This window comes from Notamacropus eugenii, chromosome 5 (assembly GCF_028372415.1).
Source record: "Notamacropus eugenii isolate mMacEug1 chromosome 5, mMacEug1.pri_v2, whole genome shotgun sequence".
NCBI lineage: Eukaryota > Metazoa > Chordata > Mammalia > Diprotodontia > Macropodidae > Notamacropus > Notamacropus eugenii.
This window is the reverse complement of record NC_092876.1, coordinates 84,197,615-84,218,496: the sequence shown is the minus strand read 5'-3', so window position 1 is coordinate 84,218,496 and position 20,882 is coordinate 84,197,615. Positions and strand designations below refer to the sequence as shown.

Genomic DNA, 20,882 nt, shown 5'->3' with positions numbered 1-20,882 from the left:
AAAGACCATGCCATCAGAGAAATGACATGACTTGCACTTGACTTTGTTTTGAGTGAGGGAGAGCTGTGCAAGTCACCAGCCTCACTTCTCCTCCAGAGCCATCTGAATCCAGTGACCAGATATTCATCAGGATGACTGGAGATGACTCAGGATGAGGCAATTGGGATTGTGACTTGCCCAAGGTCACACAGTTAGTGAGTGTCAAGTGTCTGAGGTGAGATTTGAACTCAGGTCCTCCTGACTCCTGTACTGGTGCTCTATCCACTGTACCATCTTAGCTGCCCAGGGTCAGCCTAGTGCTGAATGATGCAGTGCAGACATACAGAGAGGAGTTCAGAAGGAGGAGTCACTATAGCCTGGAATTGTCAAGGAAAAAGCTTGTGGTACAAGGAGAGTGAGGAAGCCAAGGAGAGATCAAACTCCAGTGGGAGGGTGGGGTTAGATTGTAGAGGGCCTTGAATGCCAGATTGAGTTTGAACTTTACTTAACAAGCATCAGTAAACTCCCTCTTTCATCTCTCACCTATCTATCTCTGAATGGAGAATCCTCAGTTTTATAGAAAGAAGGCCTTCTTCCTCTTGCCAAATCAATTCCTTCTCTCCCCAACTAGCTCCTACCAAGGGTTGTGAAGGAACAGCTAAAGGAGAAGAATGCTGATGGCCTCTCACTCCAGGGAATATGTGTGTATATGTGTGTGTGTGTTGGGGAAAGCCAGGGCAGCTGGAGTAGAATAGTCTTCCCCTGTGGCGTTACCTGTGGCTTCAGGAGCTCAGTTAGATACTGGCACTGCTTCTGGAATCTGCCTTGGTTGCTCCAGAAGAATGGTGGGGCAGTCCTCAGAATGAGGACCCAGGGGACACAGGGCAAGCACCCTCTCACCCCTAGAGGGAACCTTTCCTACATAGTTGGCTGAGAATTCACCAGGAGACAGATATGGTATATCTTGACCACCTACCAACTTGTAAAGATGCTGCCATACAATGGATTTGAAGTCAAAGGACCTGAGTTCAAATTCTGCCTTTATCTCTTATTAATTATATGACTTTGAGGTTTATCCCTAAACCTCTAAGATCCTGTTTCCTCATCTGTACAAGGAATGATTTGAACTGATTGGTCTCTGAGTGAGTCTTATGATCCTATGAGGTGACACAGTGGATAGAGAGCTAGGCCTGGAGTCAGGAAGACCTGAGTTCAAATTTGACCTCAGTCACTTACTAGTGGTGTGATCCTGGGCAAGTCACTTCACCCTGCTTACCTCAGTTTCCTCATTTATCAAATGAGCTGAAGAAAGAAATGGCAAACCACTCCAGTATCTTTGCCAAAAAAATTCCAAATGGGATCAGGAAGAGTTGGAAACAACAGAAATGACTCACCAGCAAAAGGGCCCTGAGAGAGGTACTTGTCTAAGCTCTCCACCAGGGGGCCTTCTGAGTCAGCTCACACCAGGCCACTGGGCTGCCAACTTCCTTCCCTGCCTCCCTCTAGTCAGAGCCCAGGATCTAGAGGGACAATAACAGAATCAGCAGCCTTTAGGCAAACTCATAGCCAAGCAGGAATCCCCACTATGACATTGATCTATTCAACAAGCTCTTACTGAGGGCCTGGTATTATGTGCCCAGCACGTGGCAGACATCAGAGGGATGAAGACGAAAAGGCAAAACGTCCCAGACTAGTCAATAAGTCAACCAGCATTTGTGAAGTCTGTGTTCCAGATGCCACAGTTCAGCACCTTCCTCCCCTCACAGAGAGAGGAGTTGTTAGGGACCTTCTGGGCTTGGGAAGTAGCTTAGGAAAGGACAGGGGAAGGCACTCTCTACCTGGATCCACCAGGACTCATGGACAGCTCCTTCCCAGGAGGTCTCAGGCTCCTGTTGTTTCCCCAGCCCCAAGAAAGGGCCCTAAAGGAAAAAGACAGTGTAGTCACTATCTTTTTATCTGAGGGCACTAGACCTGGATTCAGGAAGACACAGGCTCAAATCCAGGTTCAGGCACTTGACCTGGCTGAGTCACTGGATGTTTTAGTTTTGTCATCTGGGAAGTGCAGGAGTTGGAATCAATGACATCAGCTTGAAATCCATGATCTCATTACCTTTTGAAAATTTCCTTTTGTCCCTATCTTTACCCCTGCACTGTCCCTTCCCCAACCCACATGCTCCACTGACCCTAGTTTGGGCATCTCTTAGGTATTCTTCATTTAGAACAAAGAACCTTGGGTTTTTGGAACTGTAAAAAATGAAGGAAAAGCGAGGCAGGGAATCCAACAATGGATGAGGAGTGTAAATGCAGGTCCACTTTGGAGGCAACTAGAAACCTCAGTGGATAGATTGCTGAGCCTGCAGACAGGAAGACCTGAGTTCAAATCCTGCCGTAGACACTTACTAACTGTGGGACCCTGGGCAAGTCACTTAACCTCTGTTTGCCTTAATCTACTGAAGAGAGAAATGACAAACCATTCTAGTATCTTTGCCAAGAAAACCCCATATAGGATCATGAAGTCAGACAGGACTGAATGACAACAAAGATGCTGGCACACCAACATATACATACACCTGCATACTTACCACTATATGTAGGCAGTTTTTATGAACAACTTCATGTGCTATCTTTACCTCAAAGTGAACCTTGCTTGGGGATGACTGAATCTCCCTGCTGAAGGTATGGGACATACTCATGGAGAACCTGGCTGAGGGGATTAAGGACATCTCCTGAGACATTCTGTGGATCCATTTATAGACACAGGCTGGAGTCATCCCTTTGTGCTGATCACATAATAAAGGGGGTCAGTTGTGGAGCTGACCTTTCTCTAAAAAAAGACAAAAACCCAAACCTCTTGAATTAAAAACAAAACTCCCCAGTGAGCATGTCACTCCTGCCCAGGGCAACATTATTATTCCACATATAACTATTCCACATATAACACACAGAAAGCTGAATACAAACACAACTTCACACAAACACATATGCTCCTACACCCACATCGTTTGTCACACACAGATGCAACGATTACTCAGGACCATCATTTCTGATCTATAGATCCCTCCAGGGGATTCAAGGAAAAGAGAGCTTTTCTCCCCCCTCTAGCTCCCATCATGTCAGCTTAATGTTTGAGACTATAAGCTCCCACAAAAATAAGATCAGGTTTTGGGCTACCCAGGATTTGCATTGGAAGAACCTGACTCATTTAGGGCTTAACAGTACCTGGCACACAGTAAGCATTTAATAAATGCTTGTGTCCTTCCTTCCTTGTGGCTGCCAGCCCCACCCTGTCCTAAATTCCAAGGGAAATCCAAGAGGGGTCTCCTTCCAGATAAGCAAAGAGAAACTCTCAGGTGTAGGGTGAGCAAAGGGCATGGAGAAAGAGTGCTATAGCCCTCATAGCTAGGACAGAGACTATCTTCTGGAATGTGATGGGTACTTAATAAATGGTTGCTGGAATGCATTGGTCTCACACCCTTCAATTCTCTTTTTCTTCTTCTTTCAGACCTTTCTTTTCTCTTCCTTCTTGCCTTCTTTTTATCTTCCTTCCTTACAATCTTGCCTCCCGCCTCTCCCTTATTTCCTTCTTCCTCTATCCCTCCCTTTTTCCTTGTCTTTTTTCCTCTTCTGCTTCCTTCCCTCACTCCTTTCCCTTTCCCTCTCCTTCCTCCTCTTTGTTCTCTTGCTTCCTTTTCCTCAATTTCTCTTCCTCTTGATTTTCAGTGGCTCCTGTTCAGCCCTTTTGAAGGGAGAAGTGTGCATCTGAGGGATAAGGGATTAGATTGGATGCCAGAAGCTTTCAGGGAGAGGAAGAGGTGCAATGGAGAAGATGAGAACAATCCTGGAAGTGTCACGGAGATGCACAATACTACAAGCAACCTTTGTGTCAGTCACACATGAGCTACATACATACACCCCATCATAATACTGCCCCTGCGTCACAACTACAACACACAGCCATATACATGTACACACCTACATATGCACACGTGTATACAACATATGTGTATGTGTATACACATGCATATGTAACATACACACATGTATACTCCTGTAGATCAAACTGACACAATCAGGGATACAAGGCCCTCAAGGGTCACCATCACACCCAATCTCACACAGAATCCCAATCTCAGAGGAAAACTTTCTCACCTCATCAGTTCTCCTCTTAGCTCTCCCTGGACAGTCCTCAGGGCCCAACAGGAGTGAGAAGGTGGAGAACAAGAGCTAAGTTCTGGCCAGCCTACGTTTAAGGGGGGAAATGGGCCAGGTAGAAGTCTCTTGGTACAGCAGGGAGGGAACAGATACCTCTTCTCCTTCCCAGAGTAGCAGCACCGCTCCGGGCACTTTTTCGTGAATTCTTTCTTTGCCCGATCCTCCCCTTCACATTCAGTCTGCCCATGTTAGCCAGAGGCCCTGACTTGGTCTTTCTTATGGCCTCTGCCTCTGAGGCCTTTCAGCCATCGAAGATGTGGCAGGGTAAGCTCCAGGAGGGATAGGTGAGCACTAGAGTGCAGCTGCCCAGGCTCCAGGACCTCTGTTTTTCGGGTGCCAGGCTGAGTAAGCGGGGAGCCTAGGACTCCAGGAGTGGAGGGAAAGGTGCCATAGCCAGAAGGAAGCTGCGGAGCGTGGACCCAGGCGTCAATATACGGAGAAGTCCTCAGGGTCTGTTTGGTGTAGGCTATGCCGAGTGGCACATGCTGTGGTGCCACCCTTTAGAAGGGCGGTAGAATCTCCCCTCCCTTGACAAAGAACCCTCTACACTGTCCCCACCTTGTTTCCCCTCCCCGCCTCCCTGGGGACTTAGAGAAGGCCTAAGCTAAAGCCCCCGGACTGTCTCTTTAATGCGCGTCCCCGGCACCCCCCTGCGCGCTCCCGCCCATATAACTGAAGCGCATGGAGCTGGTCTGGGCTCAGAGGGAGAAGGGCTGGGAGATGAGAACGAGCTAAAAGACTTTTCCAACTGGAAGCCTCCTCCTCTTCCTCCTCCTCCTCCCTCCCTGCTCAGGCCATCCCAGCTCAGAACCCTTGTGGTCCCCTGCCCAAGTCCCTGCCCTCATTCCCCCGCCTGCTGGGGTCTCCCATGAGTGCCCAATGGCTCTAAGCGGGGGCTCCGGACATTGAGGAGTTCGCTCCGAGGGGCTGCCCCCAGCGCCCACCCCTGGCTGGCCGCGCAGACTCCGGAGCTTCGGGACTCGGCACTGAAGGGTCCTCAGTCCGTCTGTCAAGTCGTCTGTCCGTCAGTCCCTTCTGCGAGGCCCTGCTGTCCCTCGGGCCGCCGCCTCCAGCCCGCCCGCACCCATGCTGGTTCATACTTACTCCGCGATGGTGAGTCCTGCTCGGGATTGGGGTAGGGGTGGGGGTCGGAGCAATGAAAACCAGAATACGCGAACTGGACCTGGGGGTCTGGGGCGGGGGAAGCGCGGGGCCACAGCTGAGCACGGGACAGTCATGGCACTCGGATCCAATTCGTACTCCCAGCCCGCTCCCCCGACAAAAACGAAATCTCGGCGGGGGAAGAGCGGGGCTTCTACAGTCCTCTAAGGTGGGGTGCAGGCTGATTATCCTCTCTGATTGCAGGCTAGGAGAGACTGGGGAACCCGCTGGAGGTTCATGGTTGGGTCTTTGAGACAAATGCTTGGAGATCGGCCCCTGGATTTGGGGAAAGACTAGCGCTGGGCCCCTGGGGGCGAAAAAAGTAGGGAGAGGAGAGGAATGAGGAGTGAGGAGTTAGGAGTTAGAGTCTGGGGCAACCCACCCCATTATGACACCCCTCCAGCAACCCTTCACCACCCGGGGGTCCTGGAGGCACAGTACTCGAGAGGGCCCCTAGGGCAGCGACCGGGAAAGAAGAGTTTGTATGGGGGGTTGGGGCAACCCAGGGCAGGACTTGATTCTTGTTGTTTCGATTTGTTTAATCCTTTTTTTCTTTGATGTTTAACTAAATTGATGCTCGCTTATTCGATTTGGATAAATTCTAGCCCTTCGCTCGGGTTAATTTCCTACTTTTCCTCCCGGGGTCTTGTCTGACTTCTTGTGTCTGGGTCTCACTGTGGCTAATTCCAGGCTTAGAATGGGCCCGGGACTGGGAGCAGAGGTGGACCTGGGCTGTGGCCCCGACGGGATTGAGACTCGCTCCTGTGTCCGTCCCTTCGGTCTGTCCAACTCTCAGTCTCTCTACCGGTTACACAGGACCGTCCGGATGGGCTGAACGGCGCGGCTGGCGGGGGGCGCCTGTCGCAGCTCTCCTCCCTCAGCCAGGCGGCCTTCTCGGCGGCGGCGGCGGCGCCTCCTCTGTGCCACACGCCTGCTTCGGACTTCCAGCCTCCCTACTTTCCGCCACCCTACCCGCAGCCACCGCTGCCCTACGGTCAAACGCAAGAGACCGCTTTCCCTCACCTAGGCGAGCCCTACAGTGGCCTTGGGACGCTCCATCAGCACCCGCACCCGCACCAGCACCAACAGCCCGCGTGGCCTTCCCCCCGCGGCGGCCGCCAGGACGAGCAGGGCCTCTTGGCTCAGACTCACCGAGCCCTGGGCCTGGACCCTCGCCGGGATTACCCGGGCGTTCCCCGTCTCCTGCACGGCCTGGCGGACGGAGCGCACGGTTTGGCGGACGGGCCGCTCGGCCTGCACGGGCTGGCAGCCCATCACAGCTTGGAGGATCTCCAGGTGAGGGTCCAGAGGGGCCAAAAGCGTCGGAAGGGAACCTGGGAAACCCCTTCCGGAACCTAGGGCGGAGGGAAGGCCCAGCTAGGGTGAAGGCAGGATGGTACCGAGAGAAAGGCCCAGTGGGAACACGACTGGACAGGGAAAGGCCCAGCAAACACCAGGACCGAGGAAAGGGACAACCAGGGATGGCACCTAGGAAAGACCGTCAGAGGATGGGGAGAAAGCGGGGGTCACTCGCAAGGAACCCAGTAATGTGGGGGAAAAGTCCTCACTGGGAAAGGCCTAGGGAGAGATGCTCTGCAGGTTCTGGAAGACCTGGAGGAGGCTCATTGGGGAATGATGACGAACAGGGAGCAGGATAGGAACAGAATCAGGGAAAAGGCCCCGCGACGCTGATCTGGGGAAAGGCCTCTAGGAGACCTGGACGTAAAGGCATAGGATTGGGTAGAACAGGACCCAGAGAAGTGAGGGCAGTGTAGGACAGGGAATGGGAGCAAGAAAAAACCCTCAGGCTCCAGCGGAGGCCTCTCATCACGCCCAGAACAAGATTAAAAAGTTTCTCCCAGATAACTTTTTGTGGATCCTGGGTTAGAGGACCTCCAGTCCTCTCTCTCTGGAGCCTCGACTCCCAGACCCCTCTGAGTTAATGATCTTCCCGCGGCTGCCCAGCCGGAACGGGTAGCAGCAGGATAAATCTAAGCCCGGGGGTGGCGGGGAATATAGCGTGGGGACTACGCAGCTGGGGGCCAGGGCCGGGCACCCACCCTCAGTCCCATCGCTCAGCTCCGCAATGATGCCCACACTTTGTCAGTAACCGAATTCCCCGCCTGTCCCCGGCGGGCAAGTTATTATCTGGGCCCAGAGTCGGTGGCCAACACTCATGGTTTTATATATTTCTCTTTTTATTTGCGTTCTCAGCCCTTCAGGCGAGAACTGCCAAAACTGACCGATGCTTCCTCCACTCTAACCCGGTATCCCCTATCTGGCAACTTTCAGGCCCAACCTGACCCTCCTCTGCTTAGAAATCCAATCCCCCTCCCTCCCCAACCAAGCAATCCCACTCACCCTTCCAGCTCCCCAGCCAGCTGCAGCCCTGGATCCCGGGCTATCTAGTGAGCCCTTTCTGCCCCGTCATTTTGCTACCCTCACCTCCTCCCTGATAGCCTCGGAATCCCCCCTCTCTCTACCACTCCACTCTAGCTCCTTTCGACTTGTTCCCTCTGCCTGGTCTATTTTTAAAATGCCTTTCCTTTTCCTGCTCGGAGTCCCATTCTCCAGCTTGTTCCTTAGTCCTTGACCCACACTTTTTCTCCTTTCCCTGTTCCACAGTCTCAGGGGCTGCTACTTTTTTTGGCTTCTTTTGAGAGATACTCTTTGGGTCTGGTTAATCCCCAGTCCTTCACCCCATCAACTCCCTCGGCCTCAGTGGACTGGGGCATGTCTCCCCTTTAACATGCTTTCCTTCTCCCCTGGCCAGTCTAGGCCCTCTCTCTTGATACTGCACATTTTCTTCCACCCAAGCCATGAATGGAGTTGATGGTGGGCTTTGGAGGGGCTGGGAGATGACCAGCCAGCCCTGGCCCCTTCCCCACCTGAGTTCTTTCCTCCCGCACCAGGCCGTGGACGACACTGGGATGAGCCTCCTCGATCAGTCCGTGATCAAGAAAGGTAGGGAATCAGCCCACAGACGGGTTAGACCGGGGAGGCCGGTGCCTCAGGCACCTAGCCTATAGGCAGGAAGCCCCTACACCAGCTGGGACTTGGGGCCAGCCTTGAAGAAAAGTGACCAGGACTGTTCTAAGTTCCAGAGCTTCCCTGTGTTGGGCCCAGTGTTGGGTCCTCCCTCAGCGCTGAAGTCGTGGATCAAAGCCCCTGTTCGCAGCACCGGGGTTGCTTGTTCACCTCACCCTCCTCAACCCAAGGCTGCTTGCCTTCAGGTCCTGATCCTCTTATGTCCCCCTCCCTCTTCTTGGCCCTGTACCAAGGCACTTAAAAATCCAATAGATCACTATTTAATTGGAGGGGTGCTGTGGTCTAGAGGTTTGGGCCAAGGGGTACCGTAAGGAGGGGTCTGCCAGAAGGAATGCTGTAAAAAAATATTACAGCCTGGTTCTCTGTAAAGGTTGGGGGGAGGGGAGGGGAGCAGCATGCACTGGGTGCTGGTAGTAGGGTGCTGGCCCAAGTCTGACTGAAACTGAGGGTTGGGCCCCAGGGGGGCTGCTTGACTCTTCCAGGGGTTGCTAGGTGGGGCTGCATCGATTTTCTGTCTCTGGAATTAATTTGCAGAACTAGTTAAGTCACTTCCCAGTTTCCTCAGGGGATGGGGGTGGGATTCCCAGCAGATTTCAGAGATTTCTGAGTTAGAAAGGAGGGCCACAGGGGTTTCCCCACAAGGCAGAGGTAATTCTCTACTACCCAATAACCAACAGCTTTTTAATTTTGGCTAAATTTGAGGGTTGATGTGTGTGAGTGGAGGGGGGGGGGGTGTTGTGCGCCTTTTGGGGATTGCAGAATAACCTCCCTCTTTATGTTTCTGTCTGGGAGAGTTTAGGGTAGGGCTATGACAGCAGCTGCAGATCAAGGAGGTAAAAGGGGCGGGGGGTGGCCCAAGCCCGATCAAGGAGGGAGGGACCATAGAAGAGAGAGAAGAGGGAGGGCTGAAGTGATGGAAGAGAATGGCTTGGGGAGAAGAGAAAAGCAGGAAAGTGTGGTCGTGGTCAATGGAATTATAGGAGAAAAAAGGAAAGAGGAATGAGAGCTGATAGAGGAAGGGAGGGTAGAGGGGACTAGAGGCAGGGAGAAGGGAAGTGTGAGATGCTAGGGAGAAGGGAGAGGAGGAATGTAGCAGGACACTGGGAAGAAGAGTTCACTTTAAAAGGAGGAAATACTAAACTGGAAAGAAGTGTAAGATTTAGGGAGATTTATTTTGCCTAAAGTGGAATGAATAGGAAGGGAGGTGAGAGGAACTGGGACTTAGATTTTCCTTTCTCTGCCTGAGCAGGGAATATAGTTAAAGAGGGAAGCCATTGCTCTGTCTGTCTTCCTACCTTCCCTCTCTTTCTCCCAGAGGATTGGACTCTTATTTGTTTTTCAAATCAAGTGAATTCCCAGTTGGATTTGCCCTTCACTTGTTCTCTCTGGGAAACTCTGTTTCAGCCAAGGGGATAGGAAAGAGGGTGGGTTACTCCTGAATATGTTCCAGGTGAGAAATGGGACCAAGCCCTCTTTCAGGCTCAGTCTGGAGGTAGGACATTCTGGGCTTGCATGAAACCAAGTGGAATCAGGCCCAGAGAGGAGTCAGGCCCTGAGGAGATGAGAGGGGGTTGGGAAGGGAAGCTGGGGATAGGGAGCTTTGGGTTCATTGACTGACTGGAAAGACAGGAAAGAAACCAGATCCCTGAAAGATTTCCTTAGCAACAATATGAGTGTCCTAGAGGCACAGGGCCTGGTAGGGGACAGAGGGGTTTTGGGAAGATTTCCGTTCTGTCATTAATAGGAACAATCCTACACAATGTAGAACTGCTCTAGTAAAGTGTTAATGTGACAGAAAGCATTGTATATTATTGTTTGAAGGGAGAATTCTCATCCTCATGACTATGGTCGCCTTCTGGTCAGTCACTTGCCAAAGGCTGGGAATCATCAGCTCAGGGGTTTGGCCTCCTGAGAAAAGTCTCAAATTCCCTACTAGTCCTTTGGAGCCCAGGGAATTTGAAGAAAGTACAGGGGAGCTCAACTGCCGGGAGCAGAGCACCTTCTCCCTCCTCAGGACTATTAGGGAGGGAATGGTCTACCCTCCTTAAAACGAAGAGAAAGGAGGATAGGGTCTCCAGGCCACGTATAGGAATTATCTCCCTCCCCGCAACAAGCGCACATACATCCCACACTCCCATGCACCAGGAGAGCAGAACAAAGCTAAAAGGTGGACTCGAGAACCAACTTCCTGTTCTGCCAAAGCCCAGGGCCCAGGCCCTGGGATCTCTGAGGATTTCTAGCTTCTTCTAGGCAGGTCTTTGGTGGGTGGGGTCCCTGCTTGGTGAGATGTTTGAAGGGAAAAGATCTTTATCAGACTCCCTTAGCACCTGAATACTGGGTCCCTAGCCTGGAATCTCTGGGAAGAGTCCCACGCGCAGTCTTGGAGAGGGGCTCCAGTGCAATCCTTTGTTCCCAGCCCACTCACTGTCTGCACCCTTGGGTCTTCCTTTCCTTGGCAGAAAGTGGGAAGGTTAAGAGAGTTGGCAGAGAAGAGAAAGTAGGGAACAAGGAAAGACCTCTTAATTCTCATAACCAGTGTGATTAGCTGGCACCAAATAGCAGAGACTCTAGGCTGTTTGGGGGATTTGGAACTGAGTCCTTGTGTGTTTCCATATTGGGTGTCCAACTCTAGAATGTTTGGGTATTAGGTGCTTATCTCCAGGGACTTTCCTTGGCTTGTCTTCTGGGACTACAAACAGTAAGTGACTGACCAATGATTGTGTCCATATATGCTGATTTTGGGGTGTGACTATGTGTGTCAGGTTGCCTTAGGGTCTGTTTGTGTGTGGAAGGATCCTGATGGAGACAGCACTTCATCTGGATTTTTGGAGTTTCTAAGGTTGGACAGCAGCTCCAAGGTCATGTGAGCTCTCAACTCCAAAATCTGGAGCCTCTCTATAGGACAGTATGGTGTTTTTGCATTTTAAAGCATGAAATAAGCTTTCCTCTCCTCTTCAGCAAATAGCACCTACAGAGACACACGCCCAAATCCATAAGCATACACGCTCTACTACTTTCACACTCACACATACACACCTGCCCACTTTCAGCTCCAGCCTCGGGGCTCAGACTCCTGCGGTTTTAGAGGCCTCCTCAGAGGCTACATAAGGAAGGGGGCGTCTCTGAAAGTATTGGCGAGGGGGTAGGGTGGGTCGAGACTGGTAACTGACAGATGGCCAGGGAGCGTCGCTGGGCGCGATCGGGGTCGGGCAATGGACTGGGGCGGGGGCGGTGGGCAGGGGGAAGGGGAAGAGAAGTACCGGTAAAGTACAGGGAGGGACCAAGATACAGGCCTTTACTTTATTCTTTGATCAATTAGTAAATATTTACTAAGTGCCCTCTATGTGTCAGGGACCATGCTGAGCGTTGACGGTTATGGCCTTCTCCAGAAAGTCTCCATAACTCGAGCCTGGAGTGCTGAAATGCGGGCGGGCAGAAAACTGAAGGAAGCAAACGCTCGGTCCTTTCCTACGTCCTAAATTGCCCCAGGAATGAATGAAACCCTCTCTAGGAGGCCAAGAGAGAGTCCTCTTCTCCCAGCCTCCCCCACCTCCTCGGCCTCAGAGTCCAGTTCCCATCTCTTCCTGGGGCTCCCTCTCCAGCTTCTGGCTGACTCCCTCTTTCCGAGTCCCCGCCCGATGCCAGCTTCTCCTGCCTCCCTCTCTCGGTTGCTCTCATCCGACTCGCTCTCGGCGTTTTTCCGACTTTCATTCCTGCTCTTCCTTTTCTCACCAGGCACCTACTCCCTGTTTTCATTCCTTTTCCCAGGCTCCCGTATTCCTGCTCCCTCAGGCGCCTGCATCCTAGTTCTCGAACCTAGCTTTTCTCCGGCTCCCACTCCTGCCTTCTCTCCTCTATAGGGCTCTGCAACCCGGCTTGGGCGCTACTTCCTGCTCCTTCTCCCTCACTAGGCTCCAGCTCCTGACTCCCATCCCTGCCCCCTCTCTTGGATGGTGTCTTTTCTCCGGGCGTAGGTTTCTTCCTTGCTCCCTCACTGGGCTCCAGTTCCTGACTCCCTTTCCTGCCCTCTTTCCCATGTCATCCCTCGGTTTCCTGCACCCGGCTCCAGCTCCTAGCTTTTCTGTGGGTTCCCATCCCTCCAGCCTCCTCTGCTCCTGCTTTACACTCTGGCTCTGAGCTCAGTTCTCTGTCCCCTCTCCGGGTCCCCGTGCCATGCTCCCGCTGCCTCCACTGCCTTCCATTTCTGGCTCCTACTCCACTCTGCCACTCACCTACCCCCGCCCCCAAGCTCGGCTGGTCCAGAGCAGAAGCTCCCCTTATGCCCTCCAGGGCCTGGCAAAAGATCACTCGGAGCTTTCCCTATCCCAGACTCTCCCCAGGGCCGCCACCGCCCCCTCTCACCTGGAAAGAAACGTGCAACAGCTTTGGGTGGGGGAGAGGGAGAGGTGGAGATAGCTATTCCCTACCCCCCAGTCAAAGTTAGTGGACCAGTAAAGTTGGTAAAACCAGCGCCCTTCTCTCGCGGTCCCGCCCACCCTCTCCCGCGGCTGCCCAGCGCTCAGCCCCAAAGGCTTCCCTTACCTCTTTGGCTTCGAGGTGTTGAGGTTTCCACTAAATTAACAATGCACTCAGCTTCAACCCGGGTGGGCTCTTGGGCCCCAATCTCCTTTGAGTCTTCCCCTGGCTCCTTCCTCCACAGGCCTTTTGTGAGCTCCCCTGGGTGCTTGTTTTTTTCTTTTTGGCGCGGAGGGAAGGGATGCGGCGGGTAGAGGGACTGCGCCAGAAGGGAAAGGGTGTAAGAAGCCAGATTCAGACGAATCCACCCCCACCCACACACTTCCTTGACACCCCTCCATAAAAGCATTGCCTTGTATTTCTGTAAGTGCTTTAAAATGTACAAAACCTTTATTATTGTCCCCATTTTACAGATGAGGAAACTGAGACTTAAAAAGGTTAAGTGACTTGCTCACAATTGCACAATCGTTCACGAGGTCATAGAATATTAGAGCTGGAAGGGAAGTTAGGCTTTGTGGAGCCCAAACCCACCACTGTACAAATGAGGAAACTGAGGTCTGGACTAGCTCAAAGACATATGGTAGTAGGTGAAAGAGTTCGGATGCCTAGGTCTTCGGACTCCAGATCCACAGTTTTCCACCACGGGGGTCTGTTCTGCTAGTAAGTAGCAGTCAGAATTTGAACCCAGGTAGCCTCATTCTCGGTCTCGTGCTTAGTTACTTCACCCTGCCTTCCCGAATAGAATCCAAGCTATAGATAGGGTTAGAGGCATAGATGGGTTGGGACCTATGGCAGCCCAGTGACCTCAGCCTCGCCCTCCACTCCCACCCCCTAGCCACCAGCTGGTGCTCAGGCTGTCTTGTGGCGCTGGGTCGGTCCTGTCACCTTGAGTGTCCCCATGCTAACTTTTCGGCTGAGCGGGCCAGGCGGGGGCGGGAGCCAGGAGGGTAGAGAGGGGGGAGAAGTGAGTGACATAAACCGGGGTCCCGTGCAGGCAGAAAGCCCTGAGGGTTGGGGTGGAGGCGGGGTGGGAGGAAGCGGTTCTGGCTGAGAAACTGGGGAATTTCTTTTTCCCTGCCTCTCGAGATGGGGAATGAGGTGGGGGTGGGGGTTGGGCCTGAGCCCCTTCCAGGCAAGGTGGAACGGGCTGTGGGCCTTTTCTCTAGGGGTTCTGCCCTCTCCCCGGATTTCCCCATCTATAAGAGAGCAGGAGATGGGGGAAGGATAGGGCATTGCGGGGTTGGTTATTGAATAGGCCGAGTGTGAAAGTGTGTTGTTGAACTAAAAACAGTTTAAAATCTCTTCCAGTTCAAACACTCTATGAGTCTATGTGTATATATGTTAGTGTGAGACTGTGTGAATGTGTGACTCTGTGTGTGTGTGTGTATGTGTCTGACTATTTTGGTGTGTGAGTGAACATGTATGAGTATTACAGGAATAAGTAGCCACTAAATGTCAGTTTTTCCATGTGATCCTGACCCGACTTTCGTCTGTCTCTTTATGGAGCTGAGCTGAGTTGAACTCCTTCCCGAGATTTATCGCTGTGGTTCAGCCCTGTGGAGGGATTACCCTTGAGAAAATTTCTGGTTCGGGGGTGGAGTGGAGAGAGTGGAGAGAGTGGATCTGGGTTTGGGAAGTACTGGAAAAGTCGGTGGAAGCCAAGAGTGTGGAGAACTTTAAATACCAGGTTAAAGTGTTTGGATCTTGTCTTCTGAGTAGTGGGGAGCCACTGAAGATTTTTAGCAGAGGACTGCTCAGGAAGCAGTGTCTCAGGAAGATTGTTTTAACAGGTGTGTGAAGGGACATAATTTGAAGGGAGTCACAGAGGTGTCCTGGAGAGAGTGCTCTGCTTGGAGCCAAGAAGACCTGGGCTCAAATCTTGTCTCAGATTCTGGGCAAGTCACTTTACCTCACTCTGTTTTCATATCTGAAAAATGTGAATAATACTTGTCTCACAGATTGATTGTGAAGCTTAAATGAGATACTGTATGTAACCCATTTTTAAGCATAAGTTCCAGTTATTATTAAGAAAAGAGAAACCAGAAGCAAGGAAATTAGTCAATAGAATATTTAAGTAGTCTGAGAGGTGATGAAGCCCTAAATTAGGATATTAGATTATAAATGAGATATACAGGCAGAATCAATAAGATGTGGCAAATAATTCAATAATGGGGGTGAGAAAGAGGGAAAAGTCAAGGTTAATTCTGAGGTCATGAACCTGAGTCACTTGAAGGGTAGTGATAGACTTAATAGCAATAGGAAGTTGGGAAGAATTTTGGGGGATGATAATGAATTTTGTTTTGGATTAGTTGAGTTGGAAATCCCTACAGGATCTCCAGAAGATGTACAGTAGGCAATTGACATCTGTAGCTAGAGTTCAAAGGAGAGACAAATGCTGGATATCTAGATTCTGGATCATCCATGTAACGACCACAACAACAACTAGTATTTGTATTGAATTGTAAGGCTTGTAACACACATATAAGTAGATTCAAAATAGACATAAAATAGTTAAAAGATATTCTGAGAGAAAGGCACTAGTAGCGGGGGTATCAGGAAAGGCTTCATATAAAAATTCCACACAGCTTTTAGAACAATATTCTTGAGGTGCCCTGTTATTTCCCTGCTCAAGAGTTTAAACCTTGAAGCAAAGCAGGGATTCTAAGAGTCAGATGGGAGGAGGGAGAACATTTCAGACATGGGAGATAGCCAGTGCCAATTCCTGAAGAGTGGAGATAGAGCATCCCATGTGAGGAATAGAAAGGCCAGCTTGACTTGGACCATAAAATTCTTGAAGGGGAGCTGTGTAATAAACCTGGAAAGGTAAGAAGGTGTCAGGTTGTGAAGAGTTTACAGGCAGAGTTTATGTTTTATGATAAAAAGAATTTCATTGTTGTCCTTTGTACTCAAAGATGATCAAAATGACATCAAGATTTGGAAGTCAATGTACAGTGTATTCAACTATAGCTGGTCAAGCTTGGAAGCTCAACCACAGCTGGGGCACAAATGGTCCATATGAACGTTTGGGATGGAGCTATCTAAATTTGCACATCTCACATTTTTTTGAGCTACTGAAATTCTGATTTGCTCATAGAGCATAGCGTTTTCTTTGAGGCAGTCATGTCAGAGTGGACGTGCCCATGTCTCAGATTCCAAAGTTCTTTAGAGAGATCTTGAGAGTGTCCTTTTACCGATTCCTCTGTCCTCTGTGTGAGTGCTTGCCTTGTGTAAGTTCTCTGTAAAACAGTCTTTTAGGCAAATGTACATTTGGCATTTGAATAATGTGGCCAGCCCATTAGAGTTTTGCTCTCTGCGGGTCGTGGTTCAGCTCAAGAAAGCACCTTATCTTGCCAGGTAATTTTCAGAATCTTCTCTAAGACAAATCAAATGGAAGTGGTTCAATTTTCTGACGTATTATAAGTACTAGGGTAATAGGGAACCACTAGAGTTTATTGAGGAGAGGAATGATGTGATTCATCAATAATAAAGTCAATTAACATTTATTATTTTATTAAGTGCCTTTTTTGTGTCAGACACTGTGCTAAGTGCTGAGGATACAAAGAAAGGCAAAAGGTAGTCCCGGCCCTCAAGGAGCTTAAAATCTAATGGGGGAAGCACTCAAAAGAAAGCTGAAAATGGTGTGGCTCATGGTGAAGAAGTCAAAGAAGTCCAAAATGAGTGTATCTGGGTGGGAAATGAGAAGATATCTGTCCTGCATGGAACCTTCAATCAGAGGGGTGGAGGGTACTGATGAGGTATAAGTATCAAAGCTGACTGGATCTTAAAAGATGGTAAGATATCCCAATGATGAGGTTCCTGGAAAAATGGTGGAGAAGAAACTACAAATTGAGTGAAGCCAGGAGGAAAATGAGGAGCTTCTCAGCCCAAAAAAATGAAGAGAAGAGGGCCAGGGACAGAGCTCAAGGAAACACCCACAGGAGGGGATGAGAGAATAGATAAAAGATATAGCAAAGGAGATTAAAAATGAGCAACCAGTCAACAAGGATGAGATACAGATGAGAACAGTGTCAGAGAAGTCAGAGGCGAGAATAACCAGGAAGAAGGTATGGTCCATAGTTTCAAAAGCTTCTGAGGGAGAGAAAAATATGGACTGAGAAAAAGTGGTTGGATTTAGCACTTAACAGGTTGTCAAGGTAGTGAAGGCAGAGAGTGTAGATGATTCTCTCAAAGAGTTTAATAATGAAAGGGAGGAATTAGCTTGAGGGATGATAGCTTGAAAGGATGGTAGGGCAAATGAAGGGTTTCTAAGGATGGGGGAAAGGGGAGAGCTGGCCATGTCTGGAGGCATCAGGCAAGGAGCCATTGGATAGGGACAGAATAAAAATGAAAAAAGGAAATGATTAATGGGGCAAGCTCATGGAGGAGATTAGAGAGGATACCATTGAGGATACTGGTTAGAGAGAAGGTTGACCTTGGTTAGGAGAAGGACCAGTTCTTCCTTAAAGAAAGGCAGATAAATAGAGTGCTAGACCTGGAGTCAGAAAGACCTGAGTTCAGATTCAGCCCCGGACACTTGCTAGTTGTATGGCTTTGATCAAGTCACTTAACCTCTGTTTCTTCATCTAAAAATGAGGATGAAAATAGCATCCACCTTCCAGGGTTGTTTCGAGGCTCAAATGAGGTATTATTTATAAAGTAGTGAGTACAGTGCCTGGTATGCAGTAGGTGATATATAAATGCTGACCATTATTATCTATTAGGAATGAAGAAGAGAATGAGTAGGGGCATGTTGAAGCATATTGTTAGGAAGAAGAAGGAGGTCACAACCAATGACCTTCATTTTCTCAGTGAAATAGGAGAATATGGGCTGAGACAGAATTAGTGAGTAGTCATTGGGGGCTTGAGGGAAGATTTGGAATAGCTATTGAGGGCAGTGGGATAGACAGTCAATAAAAAAAGTTTTGCCTTTTAACAGTGAAAAATCTAGTTGAGAATTAGGTAACAAGAATTTGTAATGGATAAAGTTAATATAATGGCGTAACTTCCTTCAGCATTGAGTTGTAGCTCTGAAGTTTAAGTGGAGAAAGCAGATGGTGGTGATGTGTGAAGGGTGGGGATGGAGTTGCAATTTAGAGTTGAAGACCTGAAGGAGGACAAGGGGAAAAAGGAACCAAAGATAGAGGACAGTATATAGTTAGTCACAACTGTGTAGAAAGAAAATACCAAAATGAAACCAGGGCAGGCATGCTGGACTGGGAGAAGAGAGAACAGAGGAAAATGAAGGTTCTTAAGACTGTAGTGAAGCTGTGGAATAAGTTTAGGGTTAGTGAAGCATAAAGAGAGATGGCAGGATGGGAGATTATAATTAGAGTGGAATTTCTGAGTCCAGAATCAATGAGGTGGCCCACTTATGGATGATGGTGAGCTAAAGTATTGACCATCCCTGTGGGTGGTCATGGGAGGTAAGAGTGCCAGTGAATGGGGATACCAAGGCTCTCCTCAACATATGCTTTTGGGAGTATATAAGTATAAGAACAAAGGCTAATTTGGAGAGAAAAACTTGCCAGAAAGGACTGAGGCTGAGGTGTGTCTCCTGCCTTTTCAAAGAAAAGTGGTGGACTAAAGATGAGGAACAAGCCATACCTTTTCAAACATGATCAACCTGTTGATTTGATTTGTTTAACTGTACTTTGTTTCAAGGGGGAGAAGAGTCACTGGGAAGGGATAATGGTTTAAAAGTAAGCATTAATAAAGCATTTTTAAAAAGATTATAAACCATTTAAGAAGAATGACTTGGTGGTTTGATTACAGTAACAAAAATCTGGACAAAATGACATAGATAGATGGAGTGACTCCTAGGGGAAGAGAGACTGATCAGTTATAGTGGTAGGGGGAGCAGGGTGTAAAACCAGTTAATCCTCCCTTCCCAAGTGTATTATGGGACATGAGAGAATGAGCAACTAGCACTGGAGAGGTTGCCCAGAGATACAATATATTCTGTAGAAAGCAAAGTACCCATGAAATAAGAGATCTAAGACAGAAGGAAGTTTATTAACAATTGAGCAGGGATTCCATAGAGCATAATGGAAAAGGGAGACAAGAAAAGAAAGAGACTGAAGAGTTGTATGGAGGACAAAAATTTAGAAAAAGATAAAAGGGAAGGGAGCTGTATTCCTGGGAGGCTCTGAATCACTGGAATCACAGGAGCAGGAGGTGCAAATTTGTCAGCCATAATACCTGTTGTTTAGAGCTACTATCTTCTAGGGTCCTATAGTTACTAATACAAGTGCTATTATGCCAGTTTTACAGACAAGGAAGCTGAAATTTTAAGAATTTGTGTCTTGTCTGTGATCATACAGCTGATAAAAATGTGAGATAGGATTTGAATCCAGGTCTCTGAACTTCAAGCCTGGCATTCCATCCATTAAACTGAAGGGGCTCTCAAGAGGGTAAGTTGGGAGGATCTATAATGATCTAGATGACTTAGTGTTTCAGAAACCATGGAGATGAGTGGTAACATCATGAAACCACAACCCAAAGGAACTCTTTTACCTGGTAAGGGAGAATTACTGGGTGCCTGAGGCAGTGTGGTACCTTGGGAATCAGAAGATTTCATTCTGAACCCCAACTCTTTCACTAACTCCATGTGGGAGCTTGGGCTAGTTTCTTTTTCTGAGAGCTCCATTTTTCCTAGTCATGAGATATGTATGATCATAAGGACTTAAATTATATTGAGAAAGAACAGAATCTGATGCTAAGGATTGATGAGACAATAAAAACAGACAGCAAAGGGAAGCCAGGGTTTTCAACTAATTTTTCTGTTTTCTGTACCATAGAAAGCAAAAAAAAAATTGCTAGCATTTTAAGTTTCTAAGTGACTTGCCTAGGGTCATACAGCTGTAGTACTTAAAGCAAGATTTGAACTCAGGTCTTTTTAACTCCAAATCCAGCAGTCTAGCCTTTCACCACCTAATAATAATCTTTAGAATAGAAAGTGCAGAACAAAAACAGTCAGTACAAAAGTAGAGATCTAGCTGTTGTTGCTTTTAAAGGCAACTAGAAGGTGTAATCAATGGAGCATGGGACCTAGAGTCAGGAAAATCTGAGTTCAAATCCTTCCATAAGGATCAATTGAGATAACATATGTAAAGCCCTTTGCAAACCCTGAAGTGCTGCATAAACACTAGCTAGTTGTTACTGTTGTCATCATCATCATCATCCTTACTATTAATGGTCACCAAGCCCAGCTTACCTACATCTCAAGGTTTTCAATTCAATTCAATTTTAGAAGAATTTGTTAAAAAGTCTAGGCATTGGGTATTCAAAACCAAAAGTCATTCTATTGAAACTGACAGAACTAGCAGATTATGGAGAATGGGAAAGGTGATACAAGAACAGAATAGGGCAAAATGTTTCCTCTTCCTCCTTCTGATTTTCAAGCAAACAAAGAGACTGAAATATTTATACTATGGGTCAGGGACTCTCTCTTCAACCGTAGAACTTATTGTGAAACATAGTCAGTGAACACCTTTAAAATGAAGTGATGATAGAGGAGTTCTCATGGCTTCTTCAAGGACAAGTCCTGCCAGACTAACCTAATTTCCTTTCTAGTTAGGATTAGTATATTAGTAAATGAAGGGAACAATAGCTACTATTTACCTAGAGTTCACTAAAGCATTTGAAAAACTCCCTCATGCTACTTTTATGGAAAATATGAAGAGAGGTATGCTAGATGGTTAAATATCCAGACTCAAAGTGTAATCAGTTAGAAGGTGGTAGCTTCCTCTTCATTAGAAGTCTTCAGACAAAAGCTAGTTACTTGTTGGGAATATATGTTAGCGTGGGGATTCTTTTGGGGTACAAGTTGGACTGGATGGCCACTGAAGTACGTTCCAACTCTAAATTTTGCAAATCTGTGATCCCTGAATCCCAGATCTACTATGTACTGCCTTGTGACCTTGAGTACAAGGTCATTATCTGGGTTTCTGTGTCCTTATCTATAAAATGAAGCAGTTGAATGATCTGTAGGATAACTTCTACCTCTG

The 20,882-nt window shown here is 48.5% G+C and overlaps 1 protein-coding gene across 1 annotated transcript in view; it reads left to right on the top strand.

The window, feature by feature from the left end:
* Positions 1-5,192: 5,192 nt before the first annotated feature.
* The window catches only part of TFAP2E (transcription factor AP-2 epsilon), a 40,014-nt gene continuing 24,324 nt past the window's right edge, over positions 5,193-20,882 (top strand). The window contains exons 1-3 of the mRNA XM_072610072.1: positions 5,193-5,304; positions 6,169-6,648; positions 8,265-8,316. Of these exons, the coding sequence (XP_072466173.1) occupies positions 5,278-5,304; positions 6,169-6,648; positions 8,265-8,316 (559 nt within the window). The 5' untranslated portion in view covers positions 5,193-5,277. The remainder of the gene's footprint in view (positions 5,305-6,168; positions 6,649-8,264; positions 8,317-20,882) is intronic.